General features: G+C 41.1%; 2 protein-coding genes across 4 annotated transcripts; both read right to left on the bottom strand.

Moving 5' to 3' along the window:
* Nucleotides 1–271: 271 nt before the first annotated feature.
* LOC107186996 (integrator complex subunit 5) lies at nucleotides 272–5,740 on the bottom strand. Its single transcript, XM_015574984.1, has 9 exons — nucleotides 5,401–5,740; nucleotides 5,188–5,317; nucleotides 3,899–5,114; nucleotides 3,591–3,838; nucleotides 2,942–3,147; nucleotides 2,729–2,875; nucleotides 2,528–2,668; nucleotides 2,191–2,451; nucleotides 272–1,427 (listed from the first exon to the last, which is right to left on the bottom strand). Exons 1-9 carry the CDS (start codon nucleotides 5,620–5,622, stop codon nucleotides 1,206–1,208), a joined length of 2,793 nt encoding a protein of 930 aa, XP_015430470.1. The 5' UTR covers nucleotides 5,623–5,740; the 3' UTR covers nucleotides 272–1,205.
* Nucleotides 5,741–6,459: 719 nt separating this feature from the next.
* On the bottom strand, nucleotides 6,460–7,660 carry LOC107187047 (protein MANBAL). 3 transcript variants are annotated; one of them, XM_015575043.1, is made up of 3 exons: nucleotides 7,512–7,660; nucleotides 6,815–7,001; nucleotides 6,460–6,748 (listed from the first exon to the last, which is right to left on the bottom strand). In XM_015575043.1, the coding sequence occupies exons 2-3, from the start codon at nucleotides 6,983–6,985 to the stop codon at nucleotides 6,650–6,652; spliced, it is 270 nt and encodes an 89-aa protein (XP_015430529.1). In that variant the 5' UTR covers nucleotides 6,986–7,001; nucleotides 7,512–7,660; the 3' UTR covers nucleotides 6,460–6,649. The 3 variants fall into 3 exon arrangements, with proteins under 3 accessions (XP_015430529.1, XP_015430530.1, XP_015430528.1); XM_015575044.1 differs by having other exon boundaries at nucleotides 6,815–6,987; XM_015575042.1 differs by lacking the exon at nucleotides 7,512–7,660 and adding an exon at nucleotides 7,215–7,238 and having other exon boundaries at nucleotides 6,815–6,987.
* Nucleotides 7,661–19,453: the final 11,793 nt, after the last annotated feature.

Here is a 19,453-nt window from a genome sequence, read left to right as displayed (position 1 = left end):
ACGCTGTCGAATGCCGTTGATCGCAAAACAGACCGGGAAGGTCTTTGACGTGAATCAAACCGCACAGCTCTATCTATCTCCCTTCTGTCATACTGAAGATGAAAAAAAAAGAAAAACTAATCATAGACACACATAGACATTATGTGACTACTCCTGGAAACAATATTTTTTTCTACCGTATAGTTGTCATATACTCAAGAAACATTTAATTAATTATCGTGTCATGCTCTATCATACATCAAATTTTAAATAAAAGAATATTACCATCTTATTTATATATATATATATACCTATATATATATATGAAAATGCTCGAATGTAAATACCAGACACTTTGTCCGGATTTTCATACAAGGTTGTTATAATCGCCAACGAGCAATGTACATAGGAAGAAAGTAATTAAATATTTTCAGGATTTTTACTAGCGTTCTTGTGCTCCGAGCGATGAAACGAAGTCAGACGAAAGACTCTCTTTCTCACTCTCTCTCTCTCTCTCTCTCTCTCTCTCTCTCTCTCTCTCCATTTCAAAGGGCGCGATTCAAGTGGTTAAAGGACGTTTATGTACGAATCGAACCATCGCATAATGTGTGTAATCATTATTCACGAGGACGAGGCGCCCACCTAGGGTGTTCGTGCAACTTATACGAAAAGTGTTCGCTCATCGTAGATACCATCATTCCTATATTGGTTAGGACATAAATATTAAATTAATTGTTTGTTTTTCTTGTATGTATTTAGGAGGATGTGCTTTTATAAAAAGTAAAACTTATCGTTTCTGTCTTCTCTACTCTCCTGGTTCCTTTGCTCTAGTTCGAAAGGCAGCAAAGTTACAACGAATAGAAACGTCTATAATTATAAGTTAGCCCCGCAATTATAATTTATACGTATATCATGAACTGCGTATTACTTAGTTGTACATGAAAAATTTTCATTATTTTCCTTTTTTTTTATACTATACAAATGTTGGTCCCGTTGATTTTGTAACCAGTATTGTTATTAAAGATAACATGTGTCCAATAAACATTGAGGATCCCACCTCGACTCGATCGACGAACTATTACCGATGGGTTAGAAAAAAATCTAGAATCTTCTTTTAAACATTTTTTTATTGTATGATACAAAGTGTGTCAGCCCTCGGCGAAAAGAAAAAACGTATTCACAATAATATATATGTACAAAACGATTCCCCCATCCGATTGTTGATCTTATTTATTGTCGTTGTAGAACAGGGTAGCGTATAACGGGCCTAATGTGTAAATATTGGCCAACAAAACTAAACGAAGTATTTCCGTGAACCGTACGTTCGGCATCGACGTGTCCGTGTCTCTCCAAGCAATGTTAACCCCTTCGCTGCGCGTGAACAGGGCTGGCGACGGGACATTTTCACGCATGTATGCCCACACACACTCCTTCATGATTGTATTTACCTGAAACAAGAAATATTGGTTCATACTGCGTTCTAGGAATCGTAAGCAAACATGATCATTAGTATAACTACCGACGAGGTATTGGGATCTGACATGCTGGCGGAACCTATGGGTACCTCATCAATATGGCGTCGACAAGCCACCGCTTTAGTTTACTTTTATAAGGGCAATATTAGTTTTGTATCGTTTATACCAATAAATATGTTAATTTCAATAGAGAACATTTTGGCAGGTACTAATCCAATTAACTCTTAATTGATATGCGAATTGGGGTGGCTTCCACAGCTCACGCTTTTCGCTTCCAGAAATCGCATGGCGAATGTCAGATCCCAATAAGAATAGACCCTTTCATCTTATGGGATTTCGTGGCCCACGTAACCTTAAAAAACCCCTGTGATTTTAGCGACCTTTACGTTATAAGAACGATAAATCTACGATAGGTAGTCACAATAAAGTGGAAATGGGGTAAACATAACCTAAGAAAAGTGGGCCGTAAAAATACATCTGATGAAATGTCTACTCCTATACCTCGTCTGTGGTACATTCAGGAGCGAACTCGGCTTCCGTTAGAGAAAAAAGCTGCGTAGGGGTAAGGACCTCCTATCACTTGGTAAATTTATTTTAAGTACTGAAATAAATATATTCTGCATAAATTTCAGTAACTGCCGAGATCAAGTGATAGAAGGTCCTTTCCTTACACCAATTTTTCCCCTAGCGGAAGCCGAGTTTGCTCGTGAGGGTGCAATTCTAGACAAAAGCACACCTGATGCGGTTCTAAAACCGGTAGAACGTCCCTTATACTCGCCAATGGCGGCGGTAGTAATTGACCAAGCGCCATGACATTGACCAGGGACACGCCTTCCTCCGTGTTCCAGTTGGCGATCACGGTCGCAGCGATGCCCCGCAATAAAACCGAACAATAAGCCAAAGCTGGTCTGTACCAGGCGGTCAGTTCCAACAGTGTCCATAATAATGGCACATCCTTGAACGTCCTACGGATTTGTAAATCCCTTTCTATGGTCACCTAACGGCCATTGAAACGGAACAATTAATTTGACCATTTTTACCACGGTATTATATTCGTTCAAGATTGTAAATACCTTTGTAAATTCTTCGTCAGGCCACGGCAGTCCATTGTACATGACGTCAGGTGATACTAGCTCGACCAAAAGTAAACTGACCATAGTTAAGGCATCCAGGTTCACAGGATATCGGTCCGTTTCTTTATTGCTGCAGCAAGCCTGCAACATTACAGTTTTAAACGATTTGCTCGGAGTAACTGTACGTTGAAAAAACGGTACCTTTATCACGTCCATCAGTAACGTTTTGTTCAGAGCAATAATTTCTTTGTCGACTGTGTTTTCAGGCGGTGGCTTCCGCGGACCGTGTCCAATCACTCCAGCATGAAACACGGAAGAATGTTTCTGTGCCAACATCGAACTGGTCACCTAAACAGAAAAAGCCAGTCCATAGACTCTCTTCTAAAAAGCTTCCTCTCATCTATTATATCGTACCTGTTTGTGGTTCTGATGCAAAAGTAACATTTCCTCGAACTTCGGTTCGAACTTCTCTTTGGCCCCGAAATACTTGGCAGGATCGTTGCTGATGCTGTGCCCCAAGATCTCCCTTAACGCCAGGACTCGAGCGCAAGGGGAGTAGCAGGTCAGGTTCTTCAGCAGATGACAGACGATTTTAATACCCTGCTGTTTCTTCTTTATGTCTAGAAACAAAAGAAACTTGGAAATGGATATCGCATGTGACCGCTAAATAATATGTACAGTGGACCCCGTCACAATATCCTCCATAACATTCATCCAGAGAATACAGTAAGAATGCAATGAAATTCGGTTGCTTGATATTTGAAAGTGAAGCCTTCCACTAGATTTTGTATTTTTTTACGTTTCGAATGTCTGAACGCAGATAAAATTTACACGAAAGATTTCACAAGAATACTTTTGTAATTATAGTTCCTTTATTTTATTTTATTCTATACCTTATTGCTCGAATATATACAGTTGACTCTTAACTATATTGCCATGATCGGGGCTGTAGAGGAGTAAAATGGCAATGAGTTCAGAGGCACCTCCATACTAACTTCTATCAACATAAGCTCAATTTGTGTGACGTGGTAATATAGCGAGAGTCCACTGTATTCGAAATTACCTTCTTCGGATATGCACAGAAAGAAATACTGTATCACAGCTCTGGTGATTTTCAGAGTGAGCTCGACGTTCGGCAGAAAATTGTCCTGTTCCGGGGCGCTGAATAGATCCAGCATTTTCGCGATGTCGTCGGCCAGATCAAAGTCGTACGTCTTCGTCAACAACGACGAGATCTGATGTAAATTCGACTTTATCGCTTGCGTGATCATCTTCGACCGGAAGATGGTCGCCTTGTTCGATCTTTCCCACCTGAATCATAGAGGAGAACGTTACGTGAATTCCGGTTAAACATACCACAAGAACACTCACTTCAACATTATGGTAAGATTCTGGAAAAGCTGCCTCCTGTCCTGTTTCTCCAGCACGTTCTTGTAATTTATCTCTCGGAGCGCTTGCTCGATAACCTGAGTGAAGTAGCCGTAACTGGCCAATATGGTTTCTGTTTCGGACTTGTTCGTAGGAAAGAGAACAACGTTGTTGCAAACGAGACGTATCAAGGCTGCCAGGTGAAACGCTGTTACAGACTTGGTCAGCATGTACGAGGCTGCTGATATCAGTATATTGGGGCTCTGGCTGCCGAGGAAGCACAAGAGTCTGACGGCCGTTTGGACCCGTAACGGGCTTTGATTCAAAAGTAACGGCAGTATCACTGGTAATTCCTGCTTGATCGAGCTCAGCAGAGCGATATTCGCGGACTGTGGCCCGTGTGTTCGCAATAAAAGGTCGATCTCTTGTAATACTAACTCTAGGATCTCGCTGCAAACGCTCTTCACACTTTGCGTAGCGTTCACGCTATGGTAGCCGACGTTGCTTGTGTTCAACGCAGTGTCTAGCAACAGAGTGATCATCTGCGAGGCGCCCTGCTCGCATCCCAAGACCAAATGTACCGTCAAGTCTATCAGAGCTTCCGGCTGGTTGTCGAAGTACTTGCACCAGTCCGTCGCGAATAACGCCAGCCGTGGTATTACGTTGGGTTTCAAGGTTTGCAACACGTCGCTGGTGATCGCTTTCAGAAGGGTCTGTGACAGCGAGGCCAGATTCAGAAGAAACGGAACGGTGGCCAGCTTATGTTTTTTCGTGTCCTCGTCGACGTTCGTGTCCTCGTTCAGACTCCACCTGAACAGGTCCAACAATGCGGCACGAATGTCTTGGAAATGACTACCGGCCAAATGACCCAGAATTCCCACAACTGAATTCAATTTTGGATTCTTGACGCTGTGCTCGTAGCCCACCGAACAGAAGTCCTTCAGTCCGCAGGACAGTACTCTGGTGATGACAGTGTTCGGGAAACAGCTTCCGACATGAGCAACCACCCAATCGAAGTGGGGACTGTGCAGGACACTGGTGTCCAGTAACGCCTTGATACAGGATTCCGTGTCGGAATGCATGAGACACTGGAGACATTGAGCCGTAATGTCTATGAGCGTACGAGTGGCACGGCAGGACATCCATTGCTGAAGGAAATCATTAATTCCAGCATTGATAGGTAAGCTGCCACGTTTTGCATAATCAGAGGATAGTTTACCTGCAACATAAGCTTGTTACTTTGTACACAGTTAGGCTGTAGATTGTTCAAAATGCTTGGGGTCGTCCCATACCTAGCAATTCCAAAGACCAGGCTGAAATGATTGGTGCCCAAGCCTCCGGGTTTCCATTGATGAAACCGCTCAGCACAGTGTGGATCTCTGCTATGATACTTTCCTCGCATATCGCCAAATTTTGGTTCGTCTACGAAAAGTCGATTTTCAGACTAATTAGAGTTCAAGGTTTAATTTGGTCACGGGTGAAAAGTATCTTATTATTGAACTTACTTCGATTTGACGAACATGCTTCGTGACTGCAACGTAAAATACGTTGCAAAAGTACTCGAGTACCGCGTCCCTTGCCGCGGGTACATTTCGAAGCAAAGACAATGCTGTTCGAGTGACGTCGAGGGTACTGGTGCTGTGGGTTGGTCTGACTGCTCCGGAAATAAATTTTCTGACCTCCGCTAAAATATCTTGCGGAGAAAGTGTTCCCGTTGAATGCAACATTTTATAATTTCGAACGATGGAAACGCAACATACTATTTCGAGAAATGCGGTCGCATGTTCTGTCGACCGTTTTGGGGTTAAATACAAGTTTTGCACTTTTCGTAATAGAATGCTATCATAGTGCGTATTATTTTCATGATAAATACTATTACTACAATTGTTTTTCTTTTATGTTGAGAATACTTGAAAAGATGAGGAAATATGTTTACAATGTAAAAGTGCAATGTGCGTTTTTATACCGTTTTCAAAGCGTTGTTCCATTTGTTTTGTGTAGACGGCAGCATAGTCAGCTACAATGTAGTTAATCAAACTAATTTATATTCAATTTCAAGCTATAATTTAAACTCAATAATTATGTTCCATATTTTGTCTTTAACCATGTTACGTTCTTTTTGTAGAACATTCATTCATTCCACCTTAAATATTCCACTCTAAAAGGAGTTAGAATTTCGTTAAGAAAAACATTAAAGAATTATATGAATTAAATTTATATGTCAGTTTCAAGAATCTATGTTACAACGTTACAATTAATTATAATTAATGGTAATAATAGTGTACTTCAATTTTTTAGGAAACATCGCCATCTACTATTAAAAAGATGATACTAATTAGCTAGTGACTTGAGCGATTTGCCGTAGATGGCACCAGGGGTCATCGAATTTGTGCGGGTTTTTTGTAGATCTTGCATATACCTATGCCAACGTTCAAAATATCAATTTCAGAAGATAGAGAAAGGGAAACATAATTTTGCAAGAATCAATTTTATTCAATGGTTGTATTATGAAGAACATTGCATTAAATGTTTCTGGAACATTAAGAATATTCACATGAAGATTAATACTTTTAATCTCCACTATGAAAATAGTTGTACAAAGTCAAGTATAAATACATCTATCATATACATTTCTCGGTAGATTAATAAATTATCGTGGAATACATTGCACAAATAATAATAATAATACCTAATGGCAGTCTTTTTTACATAGATTATTGTAGCATGTTCATTTTATCAGGGCAACAAAACGATTTATCGTCTTTTTTTCTTCTCTTGCTTCCTTGGTCGATGAGGTTTTCTGGGGGTAACCTGAGGACTGTTTTCTGAATATTCCACATCGCTTGGGTCGTCCTGCAACGAAACCAACCATCTCAATAGCTATATGTTATCGATAATAATAAGCAGCTATTTAATTACCTTTAATGCTGCAATGCCATCAGATGGGCCAGCTTGATAAACAACAATGGCCAATAAACATATAACTTGGAAGACTGCTCCAATATACAGGCCAAATCGTAGTAACTGTTCAAATAATGTTTCTTCTGCCGGAAGTAGAAGCCGTTTTAATTGTGGATCAGTGTCTGCCATCTCTAAACACAAAAAACTATATATACTCTATTAGATATTTCTCAACAGAACATATTTAATATTTTTATGGTTAATGAAATACATAAAAAATTTTAATCTGTCTGTAAACTGAATATTTTTCATATTCATATATTAGATTGTGAAAGAGACTAGGTTTCTTCATTGTTTTGTCGTATTCAAACGTTTAGAATGAGTTTCTTTCAAGAAATATTCCCTATCTTCGTATTACCATTGTCACAGGTCATTGAATTTATTTTTTCATCCTGTATAAGGGCACCGAAAAAAAATATGTTCGATTCTATTTGCAGAAATATCGTTGACCTTGATATCTCGTCAAAATGGCCTTCAGGGAACGTTTATTTTTGTTAATTTGTTTGCCTCTTTGAACAGTTTAATTTTGCCTTAAATAGTTCCGTTTTCATGTATCTACGAACAGTAGAGGTATTCAGGCATTTCGATTTAAATGCCTCACCCCTGGTATATTTCCGTTTAAGAGGAGAATTTTTTAGTTCTTTGATCGGTATACCTGTTGTTCAACAGTCACTCGTCACCCTTCAAAACATTTTTCGTTTTCCCGAAGCATGTCAGGTGGTTGGAAATCAATAACCTAAGCAACAGCTATCGTGGAAGTTTCGCACCGTACGAACGCAACAAATACTGCCAACTTTCTCGACTTTCCTGTCGATAATTATTTGAACGTAAGCCTGCGCGTTATCGAAATAAACTTTTATTCAAATAAACTTTTCAGCTTCTTTGTCATCCACACCGTTCTGTTATCTTTGTAAATATTAGTTTACTACTAGTGCATCCTACAGGTAGATTACGTTTGTTATTCGTCCGTTCGTTATCTTGTTTGACATTCGGCTTCTGCAGAAAAAAAACTATTCTTGTATCCGTAGAAGTCTTGAGTAAAAGGCATAGATTTCTGAGAATCTATCATAGGTTTACTATTATAAATAGGAATATAATTATTATTATCATTTGTATAAAGATGTATTTAGATGCCTTTATTTATTATTGTTACATCGAATAAAAAGTGTTTCTTCCTGTTTGAACAAGGGTGGGGCTTGTATTCGAATAATATACTTGAAAAATTATTATTTCAGTACATTATCTTCTTTGGTATGTTAAATAATTTATGCTAAGCTCTGGTTCAAACGTCAATCAGTTCGATCAACCTATCAAACCTCTACAATTCACATTTAACGAAATTCAGTCGGACCAAACGAAACTCGATTGGTTCGTTGAAGATCGCATTCTTTTCTAACCGATGCAAAGTAAATCTGTTTAGTCTCTATTCTTCTTTCTTTCTTTTTTTTCTTGCAAAGTCAAGCGAACAGAAAGTGATGCATTTGTTTCGCCTCTCTTGAAGTTGGCAACAGACGATTCGTTCATGTATCTCACGTCTGATGGCGTCGTGGAATAGGGGGTCGACATATACGCCGACTGTCGGCGAGGCTGGACATTAATAAACCACAAATTAACGAGGCAGAAAGTTCGTCTGCCGTCGTTTCTTGTGAGTGTAAAGCGACAGAATAATCACGAGATAATCGTACAGGTGTAATTGATCCCGTGAAATCATCTAAATGACGTGAATTCGTACGGAATTGCATGTTACAATTTCGAAAAATTGAAAATGGCGGGTCGACGACAGCGCCGTAGCCGTCTGGGTTCGAGGCTTGATCGTTCGCGAGTCCGTGGATGTGAACCTTTGTTTTGTACAGAAGAATGGCTGCCATCTTTAGTTTTCGATGGATGTTTTCCGAAGGGATCGTGAATTCTCGTATTTACTGTGGTATTTAATCACGTAATAAAATCTCGAACAGTGGAATAACGTTGTTCGCGATGTAAACAGTGTTTTCTCGTTTGTTATTCAAGCTGCCCTGCTGTCAGTTCCGTGAAAAAATGCTTGTGTTTACATCCAAGTTTAAAGAGAGCCTCCGTATTCCTGTCATATTAAGGTAAGCGACGCATTTTTACTCGGTTTTCACGCACGAAACGATCCAGGGATCGCGATCGCAGTCGACAACGATGAAAAATCATGCGAATTGTCACAGGAAACGCATCTGCAACGATACATTCTGTTCGTATTATGAATCCGTTTCTGACGTTCGAACAATCTCGTACGCTGTGTTTTTTTTCGATGAATTGTCATCGAAAACGCGAGACGACCCGTTTCTCGGGACTAATTCCGCGGTTTCGTTGACGTTAGCATCGAGACGAGACGTCGTTAATTATTTCGACTTAACCAAAAAAAAAAAATTTCGTTCTACGACTTCGAACGAAATCGATTTCTTCGTGTCTTGAGTTAATTGCTTTCTACTCGTATTTTCTCTTTGTTGTTTGTTATTACGATCCCTGAAACGAAAACGAATGTTTGAAAGACAGATCTGTTGATGCGATTTTCGTGTCCGAATGGTGGCAACAATGGCTGGTAAAATGGTGAGTGAGTACAGGTCAACCACATCATACACATATACCATCTCATCTGTGAAATTAACATAGTTGTTAACTTCCAGTCGATCTTTAAACGTTCTCCACTTTTTTACTCCATCTGTATTTTTCTCTCATATTTATTATACTTGTTTATTGACCCCTTGGTGTCAATACTCTCATTCCATACGTGTCGACTGTACAGTCTGATCACGTGCCACTTCTATTCAAATTTATTTTACCTAACCAATCGACTTTTGGTTTCATTTGCGCATGGAATATTCTACTATGACTCATGCTTCTTACCGCAAGTTGATACAATACATTAATGTTTGCAGGAGAACGTTCAGGTGTATGAATTATGACAAGACAAGGTTCTGGCCAGTTACCATTTTACTTTGCCAATTTTGTAGTAAAGATTAGAGCTAAGTTTAATGACCACTTTGTTCGTACGATATCTTTACAACTACTATATACTATTAGCGTATCTTAACCCGTAGAGTAAGAGCTGTATTGACAAGTACTAACAATTGATCGAACAGTTTTCCAGAAGTTATTCTATCAAGCAATCCAATATCTTCTATTAACCCTTGCACCACCAAAATTTTAGGCATTTTGAAGTGATCGAATTGACCCTATGATGATCACATATGAATTTCTTTAGAAAGACCAGTTAACCTGTATTTAAAAAAACGTCAAATTCAGACAGAAATAGTTCCAGATTTGAGATAGAGGATAGTTCCTATGACGTAATGAAGACAGCACAGCAGTGAAATAATGGAATGTTTTCAAAATACTGTTGATTGTTGTGGAAGGTTCTACAAAAATTTGTTTAAACCACGCCTTTGACATTCCCTTGAACCCAAGTATAGGATATAATAATTCGGGTATTCAGGTTTGCAGGAAAATTCAAGATATATTTAATATTATACAGAAGCACAGTATACAGATACATTGCAAAATAATTTCACAGGCGGGAATAGAAAAAAATCTGCTAGGCGGCGCTGGACTCTTTCTCGTGCCGCCATATTGCTTGCTCTGTTGCTCTCTCGTTCCCCGTGGTCCTCCCTCCTTCCGTCCACTTTCGTCGACTTCTCTCTCTCTTGTTCACCTTTTTCTTGATCCTTTCGCGATCCCTACCAATACTGCTTGTGTGTGTGTGTGTCTCTCCTATTTTCTCTTGCCGCCCCCTCTTCCGCGAAACCACTCCGCGCCGTTCCTCTTTCCTGTCACGCTAAATTCTCCTCTCTTGCATGTCTCTTGTAGCTTACTAGGGAACTTCGATACATCGGGAATTCCGATTTTTTAAAAACTCTGCAGATTTGCAGGGGAGCTCGATAGAAGCATTTGGTAATTTTTCGTTCATCATGGTGAACCCACCCCCTAAATATTGATGTTCTTTCCTATTTTTCTGTATATCTTGAAAACTATCGTAGATGTCACAAAACTGTTGAAATAAAAATTTAATTGTTCTGTATACTCTACAGGAGTGTGCAATGACATTATTAAAATTTTGTTTTTTTTAAGTAAACAAATAAATAAAGAAACAAATTTTCAACCATTTCGTTACATATCTTTGCAGAGCATAAGAATCCATTAAACTTTCATTGCAACAGTTTTTTAATATCGTCTACAATTTTCCAGATATACACGAAAATAGGAAGAGACACGTTGACTTTTAAGGGATGGTTTCACCCTCTAGAATCGAGTATCAGCAAAAACGCAAAAATTGCCCGATGCTTCTATCGAGGTCCTCTACAAACCTGCGCAGTTTAACAAAAAATCGGTGTACAAAAGTTCCCTTGTTGGGAATAGGTTATAGATTCGTCGATTCCACGTTTCTAGACTATAGAAACATTCTTCGCAAATACGTAGAAGTTCGTGTAAAATAATGTATTATTGGAACAATCAGCTGAGATGGATTTCAATCGTGCGTAGTACGTCCTCCCGCGGCCGGAAACGGAAGCGTTCTCTGACGTTTCGGACGAAATCTGATCTAGATAAGGAGAGAAACTCGTTACGGCAGATTAGCGGCGCCCGTTCAAGAGGGATCGATGAGAAATCGTGTTACTAATCGGGGGATTAATTATCGGGCATTCGCCCGTCGTTCCAGCAGATCGAATTGTATCGATCCGCCGTGCATTAACTCGCCGCGTCATGCACACGTTACGCACAGATTAGTTAGTCTCTAGTTTGTCCACCCTGTGGGTAAATTCAGCATCCCACTAATGGCGTCTAAACATGCGACCAATTCACCACGGGACTGACTATTGTGCCCGTTTCACAAGAGAACTTCGCTACCACGAAGGTTTTGATTTTTTTTTAAAACTCCATAGGTTTATAGGAAACCTCAATAGAAGCATCGGGCAATTATTCGTTCTTCTGGGTGAAACCACCCCCTTAAATGTTGAGATGTCCTTTTCTATTTTTTTGTATATCTTGAAAACTATAGTAGATGTCATAAAACTGTTTGAATGAAAGTTTAATGGATTCTTATGCTCTGCAAACATATGTAATGAAATTGTTCAAAATTTGTTTATTTATTTATTTGTTTATTTAAAAAACAAATATTTAACTATTTTATTATTCACTTCTATAGAGAATGAAGAGCCATTAAATTTTTATTGCAACAGTTTTATGACATCTACTATAGTTTTTGAGATATACAAAAAAATAGAAAAGGACATCTCAACATTTAAGGGGGTGGTTTCACCCAGAAGAACGAATAATTGCCCGATGCTTCTATTGAGCTCCCTAACAAATCTACATAGTTTTTCAAAAAAGAGAAGTGGGAATCTTCGTGATACCGAAGTTCCCTTGCTAGTTTATGTATTTCATTCACGGATTATCAGTCCATGACATTTCTCCCGAGTCTACGGACAGTGTTACGATTTCAAGCTTCATAAACGTCCATCGCTTCTCGAGTATGTATCCATAAATCTTGGAGAGCCAACGGTCTCTCTTGGCCGGATCAAGCCACTTCCATGTAAAGTTGCTCGAAGTGCTTCTTGTAAAGTCAAATCTGGCCCCGGTCGGTGTGTGTAGGGGTGTGTAGATGTTCGGTGGGTGGTTACCAGTGGTGCTGCAACCAGCCTTTTTCTTCGCCCTACAAGTATCAATCGATCGGTCACATCGTCCCCGTTATCGCCCTATTTGTCACTCGATCTGAAGGAGAACAAGGTATAAGAAATCATAAAACAAACGAGTGGATCGTTATCTATATATTTGTCTTTTTTTTTTTAAATGTAATCCTAAGCAGTGGTTATCAACCTGTCGGTTACATTTGAATATTTTAAACAGTACATATTTTATTTTCTTCAGTTTTTGTGGATATAGTATTTTTATATCGTTCCCCTTAGAAAAGATGCAAACAAGGGAAACGGTTGAGAACCCCTGCGTTAAAAGTTCATACACTCGAAACGTGTGCTGTTGGCGGTGGGTACGCCTCTGGTTGGTAGCATTTGCCGGGCGCACGAGGTGAAATCGTATCGACCGCAAGGGAAGTTCGTCCGCGCGGAGAGTGACGGGCACGCGCGACACACACACTTACATACAAAAAAAAAACAGTCATATACGCCCTTTCATTTATATTTTTTCCAGAGTGTGGAACCAACCTTTTTCATACTAAGCTTTGATAGGACGAACCTATTTTACAAATTGATTTCTAGTTTCCACTAGACCTATTTTGGAAATTTTAACCGTGTCGGTTTGGTCTTTCATCACCAGAGATCTTAACCTCGAAAAAGTCAATCTTCTAGTACTAATTTTCGCGGGTACGGTTTGTCAGTTTCGGTGGATTTCTGACATGACATTGGATCAGATCGTGTGCGATCCCTTTACCACCAATTGTCCGTTTTATTTAGCTCGCTGGTAAATGACCCATGGTAAGTACAGAGACAGGGATCCGCACGGGTGGCTGATCCGCACACGGGTCCCTGGTGGTATCCGTTACCATTGGTCGCCTCGCGTGACGTCATCGAGAAAGGTCCAATAGGGACGATGACAGTGCACGTACGCACGAGTTTTAGGAGGGGGATGCTGCTGCAACTCTCGCCTGACGTAGTGGTGTATCTAACTTGTCTTCTTGTAACCTCAAATTCGTGTCATCGAAAAACATAATTCTCTGTTCTGTGTCCATCGACCTCTGACTCTGTCAACATTTCACGAAGACCACTTTGGATCCGTTTCTGAACCCATCGAATTTGAATATACAAATAGATATACCTTGATTATCGATTAAATTCAAGGGACTTAAATGTGTATCTCGCAGAAATTACTTTGCAACGGTATTCTTGTTCGTCGTTTTGGTGGGAATATATGATTATCGTTTACACAGAGGGTATTGCGATCGATTTACCACGAGGCTGATCATTCCTGTATCGAGTGCAAACACCTATCGAGTTACACAGCGGTTACACAAACACTCTCTCTCTCTCTCTCTCAAAGTCGCCGACGGGAAATTGTCCAGGAACTTTAAAGCCTTTGAATTAATCGATTAAGAGACTCCCGCGGTGTGCATCGGGTTGTCCTGTAAACGAAAAACTTCAGAATCACTTCCTAGCAGGCCTGAATCAAAATACCTTGGGGTCCCAGGGCTGTTAGACTTTCAAGGCTCCCTTCGATAAAACAGAGGTGGGGGCCACAAAATTTTTGTAATATAAAATACATAAATTTTGAAAAATTTTAATTTCTTCTAAATCAAGTTAAATAACATTTCATCATAACGAATAATACGTCGTTATATTTTAATAACTCTGGTCGGATTTATTCTTATATTCAGTCCGATTACGAATTATATCAGACGGGAAAAAAACAGTTAAACAAAATTTCATTCAATTATTTTTTTACATTTCTAAATTGGTCTTAGATTGAGGCCCAGGACTAGTCCCCCCGTAGTCACTGCCCTTGATCTGGCGCTGGTTTCTAGGGATCAGAAGAACTGTACCAATGGGGCGAAGTCCGTTTGTAACCCTCGAACGTTGACTCGTGCGCGCGCGCGCGCGCGCGTCACATCCTTCGAGAAATCTCCATCGGGGTATACAACACGCATTTTCTCGCGAGTTCCGGAATAGTTGGGAATGGTTAAATATAGAACACTGCCGCGCAAGATTCCCTAGAAACTGCCTTGCGGGGTTGTTCGATCGACGATCAAATGAACGCGCGAGCGCACGTGACCAGCGACGATTTCGCAAGATTTACGCCGCGAAGTGCTCCGATGCATTTCTTCGCGCTGACGTCAGATCGTATTAATGGTACCTCTCGCAGTTACCATGGGTACACGATGGATCCCGCGGCGTTACAACCACCTCTTTTCCGACGGAGTAAAAACTCGTCGATATTTAACCTTCGATGACCGAATGTTGGGTCATTTTGACCCGTTTAAAAAATTTCACTTGTAATCTCAGAAACGAAATCATGGCGAAAACTTCTCCTCCGCTCGAAGGTTGACGCTGGGAAGACAGATCTGGGTCATTTCTGACCCACGTCCAAAATTTAAAAAAATAATTCATTGAAATTTTTTATTACCTTAACCTTCGATTGGTAAGGTGGGTTTTAAGGTAGCACTTGGCAAGGTGGGGACAGATGCGACCCGTTCCTTGCTGTTCTCAGACGGGTGAAAAAAGTTATTGAACTTGCATTTTTGTTTATTTATATGACGAGGAATAATAATAGCGTATAATATTAAATGTTAGATAATGAAAAATATTTTCACACGACAGTTATGAAAAATAGTGTGGTGACAGCAGAGGAGGAACTATAACTTGGGTCGGATGCGACCCCAGGACCTTACCATTCGAGGGTTAACTACATTCTTACACGACGAAGGATTGTGTAATCCTGACCAAAAGCTAAAGTGACATCCTTCAAAAGCGGAGGGAAAAAAACCGCGTGTGGAATTTATTAAGAACCGGATTCGAGTTGCAACGAAACGTAATAAAATGTAGTCGGGTCACACGAAAGATGGAGTCACCGCGGCGTCGCGAGGGGGCGGGGCAGAAAAAGAAATGAGCGCTCCTCGGTAACCTTCAGTGCAATAGCATAGGTGCACAATGCTGGATCCTCGTCCCCACACCCCTCCCCGCCCCCCGTTCTTTCAAGTCACCCACGTAACGCAGCGTCTCGTTCTGTTTCTGATATCCGACCATATAGATTGCATTCCCTGTTTTACTCGAAGTGATACGACTGGGATCGCCGATTTCAGGCGACAGGGGCAGATTTTCGCAGAATTTTTATTCGACAGGGTTCTGTTTCAAACTCAATTAGATATTTAACCCTAGGCTAGTAAGATAGGTTTTAAGGTCGTACTTGATTAAAGTGGGGTCCGATCCGACCCGAGCTCTTTTTTGCTATTTTCAGGCGGGTGAAAAAAGAAATTATCTTGAACTTGTATTTTAATTTAATAAAATAACAATCAGAGTGGGGACAGCGTGAGAGGAACTGTAATTTGGAACGGATGCGACTCGGGCCTTACCGTTAGAGGGTCAAGAAAGAAATCTCTAATTTTGATTTTTATGTATATATATAAATCACTTTAGAAAATGGTATTTTCCGTCACAAAAATCCACGGTCTAGTGATAAATATTCTCGTGTTTACGCAACGAGCTAGTCGGGGGAAGAAATTTGCCCGTATCTGGGAGAATAGAATGTCCGCGGTCGCATTCCTAAGTGACTAATCCACGGAACCGCAGCGCTCGGAGCTGCTGGGGCCGAGCGGAACCAACCCGTGTCGACAATAGGATCCCTACTCTTCCATGTTCTGTTCAAGATGAATCGGTATATGTATTTCGTTTGTTAAGACGACTTGATTCATTTACATCTTCATAAAAAATATGATTAAATAAAATAGACACTCCAATATAGATTAATACACTGAAGATTTAATGCATTTATGGCCTTAGAGTTCTGTGAAATACAATGAAAGACAGAACTTTCATCCGACCCAACGAGTTTTCGATGTGATTCTTGATCCAATAAGATATTTAACGGAACAAAAGTATTTCTCCTGTTGTTCGACTCTTTCCATTTTTAAGAGAAATATGTTTATTTTAATTGATACCTCAAAAATCGTATATTTTCGGAAAACTTATAAGGTACTATGAGGGTTAACGTAGAAAACTTCTTTTCATTATTTACTTAAAAAAACGATCATCAGTAGAGAAGATAAGTTTAAATTATTCTATTTTTGGAACCAAATCCGTGGTATATAGCGAATCTGTATAAACATCCGGTGTTTAAAAAGGGGACAAGTATACAACAGATCCATCATTCGGGTGTTAGTTAGCTGAACGGCCGCGATCCGCCATGGCGTTGCCGTATCGACCGCCGCGAAAGTACGAAAACGGGGATTGCAAAACTGCTGCGGGACCAACGGCGCCGCACGTGCACGCTCGCTGGCTCTCGTGACGCTCTCCGGTCGTTCATTTGCATGCACGATCGAGCGGAGAGCCACGGGGGAGAACCTCTCCGTGAAATGGAGTGGTTGAGAGTTGTTCTTTCGCGCGACAAACATACACACACAAGTGTTCGTTTAAATCCTTCGTTGTCCCCTAACCGTTTTAACGCCTCTAAAAAGATTAGACACGGGAGAATTGAATTCCAAAAGCTAAACAAACAGAATTGTATCCCCATTTCCTCATGTCCCAATTAATATTAAGTTAAAGGGCCATATACAGAGTGATTAAGAAAAAAAGGGTTCGTAACTTGTAGGGCGGATAAGTCGAAAAATTAATATTTTCTAAGTTTTAAACAATTTTTGTTTCGGTTGAAACGAGTGGCTTTACCGATTCGGGGAGCTAACGCACCATATGGAAACAAGGAAAATAAGGTAATCTATTATTTCCGCACGATACGATGAGTATACTAGGATTACTCTCTTTCCGTCATTTGGCGAGTATTATCTACCCTAGAATTCATGAACCCTTTTCTCGTATCACCCTGTATCTGTATAAAATACTTATATAGTGTACAGAAACTTAGTAATTCCAGAAAAAGGGGGACGAAATTTCGTCCATCTGGAAGGAGGTCTCGGCTCTCGACGGCATCTCTCCGGTACAGGCATTGTCTCTCGGATCTTGGGTTCACTTCCACCGGCGTTTCTCGTATACTTCTTACTCCCACTTCGGTTCAACGGTGTGTCGCCCCGCCTCCTCTCTCTGCTGGCTTCCCTCCGTCCCGCCTCCTCCCTCCGCCGGCCACTCCCGCCTCGCCTCCTCTCTCCGCTGGCCATCCCCCATCCCGCCCCGCCTCTCACCGTAGGCCTCCCGGAGAAGACGGGGCTGGGGGAGGGGAGCAAAAGTGAAGAGAGGACGGCGAGATACCGGTTACTGGCGGGGACTGGCATATTTCACCGAGTGTCCGGCAATCAGGCCTTTGTATACGGCTTACTGCATGATGTACGCTCGTGCTAGTCTCCCTCGTTGGGCGAGAGAGCATGCACTCCGTGTGACGGTGTGCGAGGGACAGAGAGCGAGAGGAAACGATAAGCATCGTAGACTGAGAGAGAGAGTTGGTCGAACCGTTTATTCAGCAGCGTAGGAACTAGTCGAACCCAGGTATGGTTAGTATTCCCCAATGGTGGGAGATCGTATTGGTGTGTGTTTGGTTCGTGTTATATAGTCCGATTCTTTTCTTTATCTTCTCTTTCGTAATTGGTGGGTATCGATGGAGGGAACCACACGACGGACACACATAGCCCATGCATCGAATGAGACTATACTCTCGAAACCAGATCATTTCAGCGCCAGCCTCTTTCTGCTGCGCAGTAAACACACATTGGAACGCCAGTGGTGATTCTAATGTGCGTTACCACGGAAAATATTGATGAAGAACACCACGAAAGGAAAACTTGTTAAGGTGCGTATCCATTTGTTGCGTATCATCCTGTATGGTATCCACTATACGATACATTTTCATTCGCAACAATGCAACGCTTGCTCCCGTCAACATTGATACACAACGGTGATACGATACGAGATACGCAACAAGTGGATACGCACCTTTAGGTGTGTTACCATGAGTAACGATACTTCAATTGGTTCGATAATGGAGGTTCTATGCCAGATATTGGGTTCGTTAAGTGTCCTACATACATGGACTGTGAATGTCTCTCTTTGCCATTAAAGTCTCCACTCCACTCTGTCCTTGTCCCATGTCGGTTATACCCACAGTTACTGTAATTACTCCAGTGGAAGTTAGACACAAAGTTAACGGTATAAAGTTTCAGATTAAAGACAAATTCTTTTTAAACCGCTCCCATGGAGGATTGGATCGAGGTTCCCACTCTCGTTACATCCATGCGCGCCTATTTACTTGACAGCAGTTTGGCTCCATGACCAGCAGAATGCGCGTTTAGGCTGCGCACCCGATAGCAGAAACACCGTGTGTTCCTCACACTGTAATGTCGACGGTAGCCCTGCGTGGCGAACGGGTCAGGGGAAACGTCGAACCAGAGACGGGCAAATTTTGGAATTGATCAAACGTGAAGATTTTGATTTTAGTCTATTTGCACATTTATTTCCCAAATATACACATTTTAACCTAAATCTTCTGTGAATTAATATAAACAATTACAGTCTTATTAAACGAAGTTCCTGAAAACTCGAGTCGAAATGACCCAGCCATCGTTATCCGCGGGTTAACTGTCTACCAAACAACATTGTCTTCATCCAATTCGTTTCCTCCTATCCGCCATGTTTGTCAGAGGACAATCTCCCTCTTCCCTATGCTCTGTACATTTTACTACGCCCCGAAAAAAATATCCGTCGCTATCAACCGATTTCTCTCACGTGGGTTGAACTGACGATTCAATCGGTCCACATCGAATGGCGTTATTTTTACGGCCACGCCGATTGAACGGTAAATAGACATTGATAGGGTGGCCGTGTCAGCGTCGAACGATAATCGTTCGGGAATAATTTCGGTTCGCGTCGAATCAATGCGAGGGTCGAGGTACGCCAAGTAGGTCGCCACAAATCCCATTGCTGCCAACGCCGCGACAAATCCAGGGCTGCAACCAAGCCGTTGCACGGCTAGCAG

The sequence above is a fragment of the Dufourea novaeangliae genome, unplaced genomic scaffold, assembly GCF_001272555.1.
Source record: "Dufourea novaeangliae isolate 0120121106 unplaced genomic scaffold, ASM127255v1 scaffold96, whole genome shotgun sequence".
NCBI lineage: Eukaryota > Metazoa > Arthropoda > Insecta > Hymenoptera > Halictidae > Dufourea > Dufourea novaeangliae.
This window is presented reverse-complemented; position numbering and strand designations above follow the sequence as displayed.

Bases quoted from the DNA above. Each gene is read 5' to 3' on its own strand.
- LOC107186996 (XM_015574984.1), bottom strand. From the start codon at position 5,622: ATGTTGCATTCAACGGGAACACTTTCTCCGCAAGATATTTTAGCGGAG. The intron at 2,669-2,728 runs GTACCGTTTTTT...GTAATGTTGCAG, and splicing joins TACTGATGGACGTGATAAAG to GCTTGCTGCAGCAATAAAGA. The intron at 2,452-2,527 runs GTATTTACAATC...AATGGCCGTTAG, and splicing joins CTGACGAAGAATTTACAAAG to GTGACCATAGAAAGGGATTT.
- LOC107187047 (XM_015575042.1), bottom strand. The intron at 6,749-6,814 runs GTAATTAAATAG...GTTTCGTTGCAG, and splicing joins ATGGCATTGCAGCATTAAAG to GACGACCCAAGCGATGTGGA.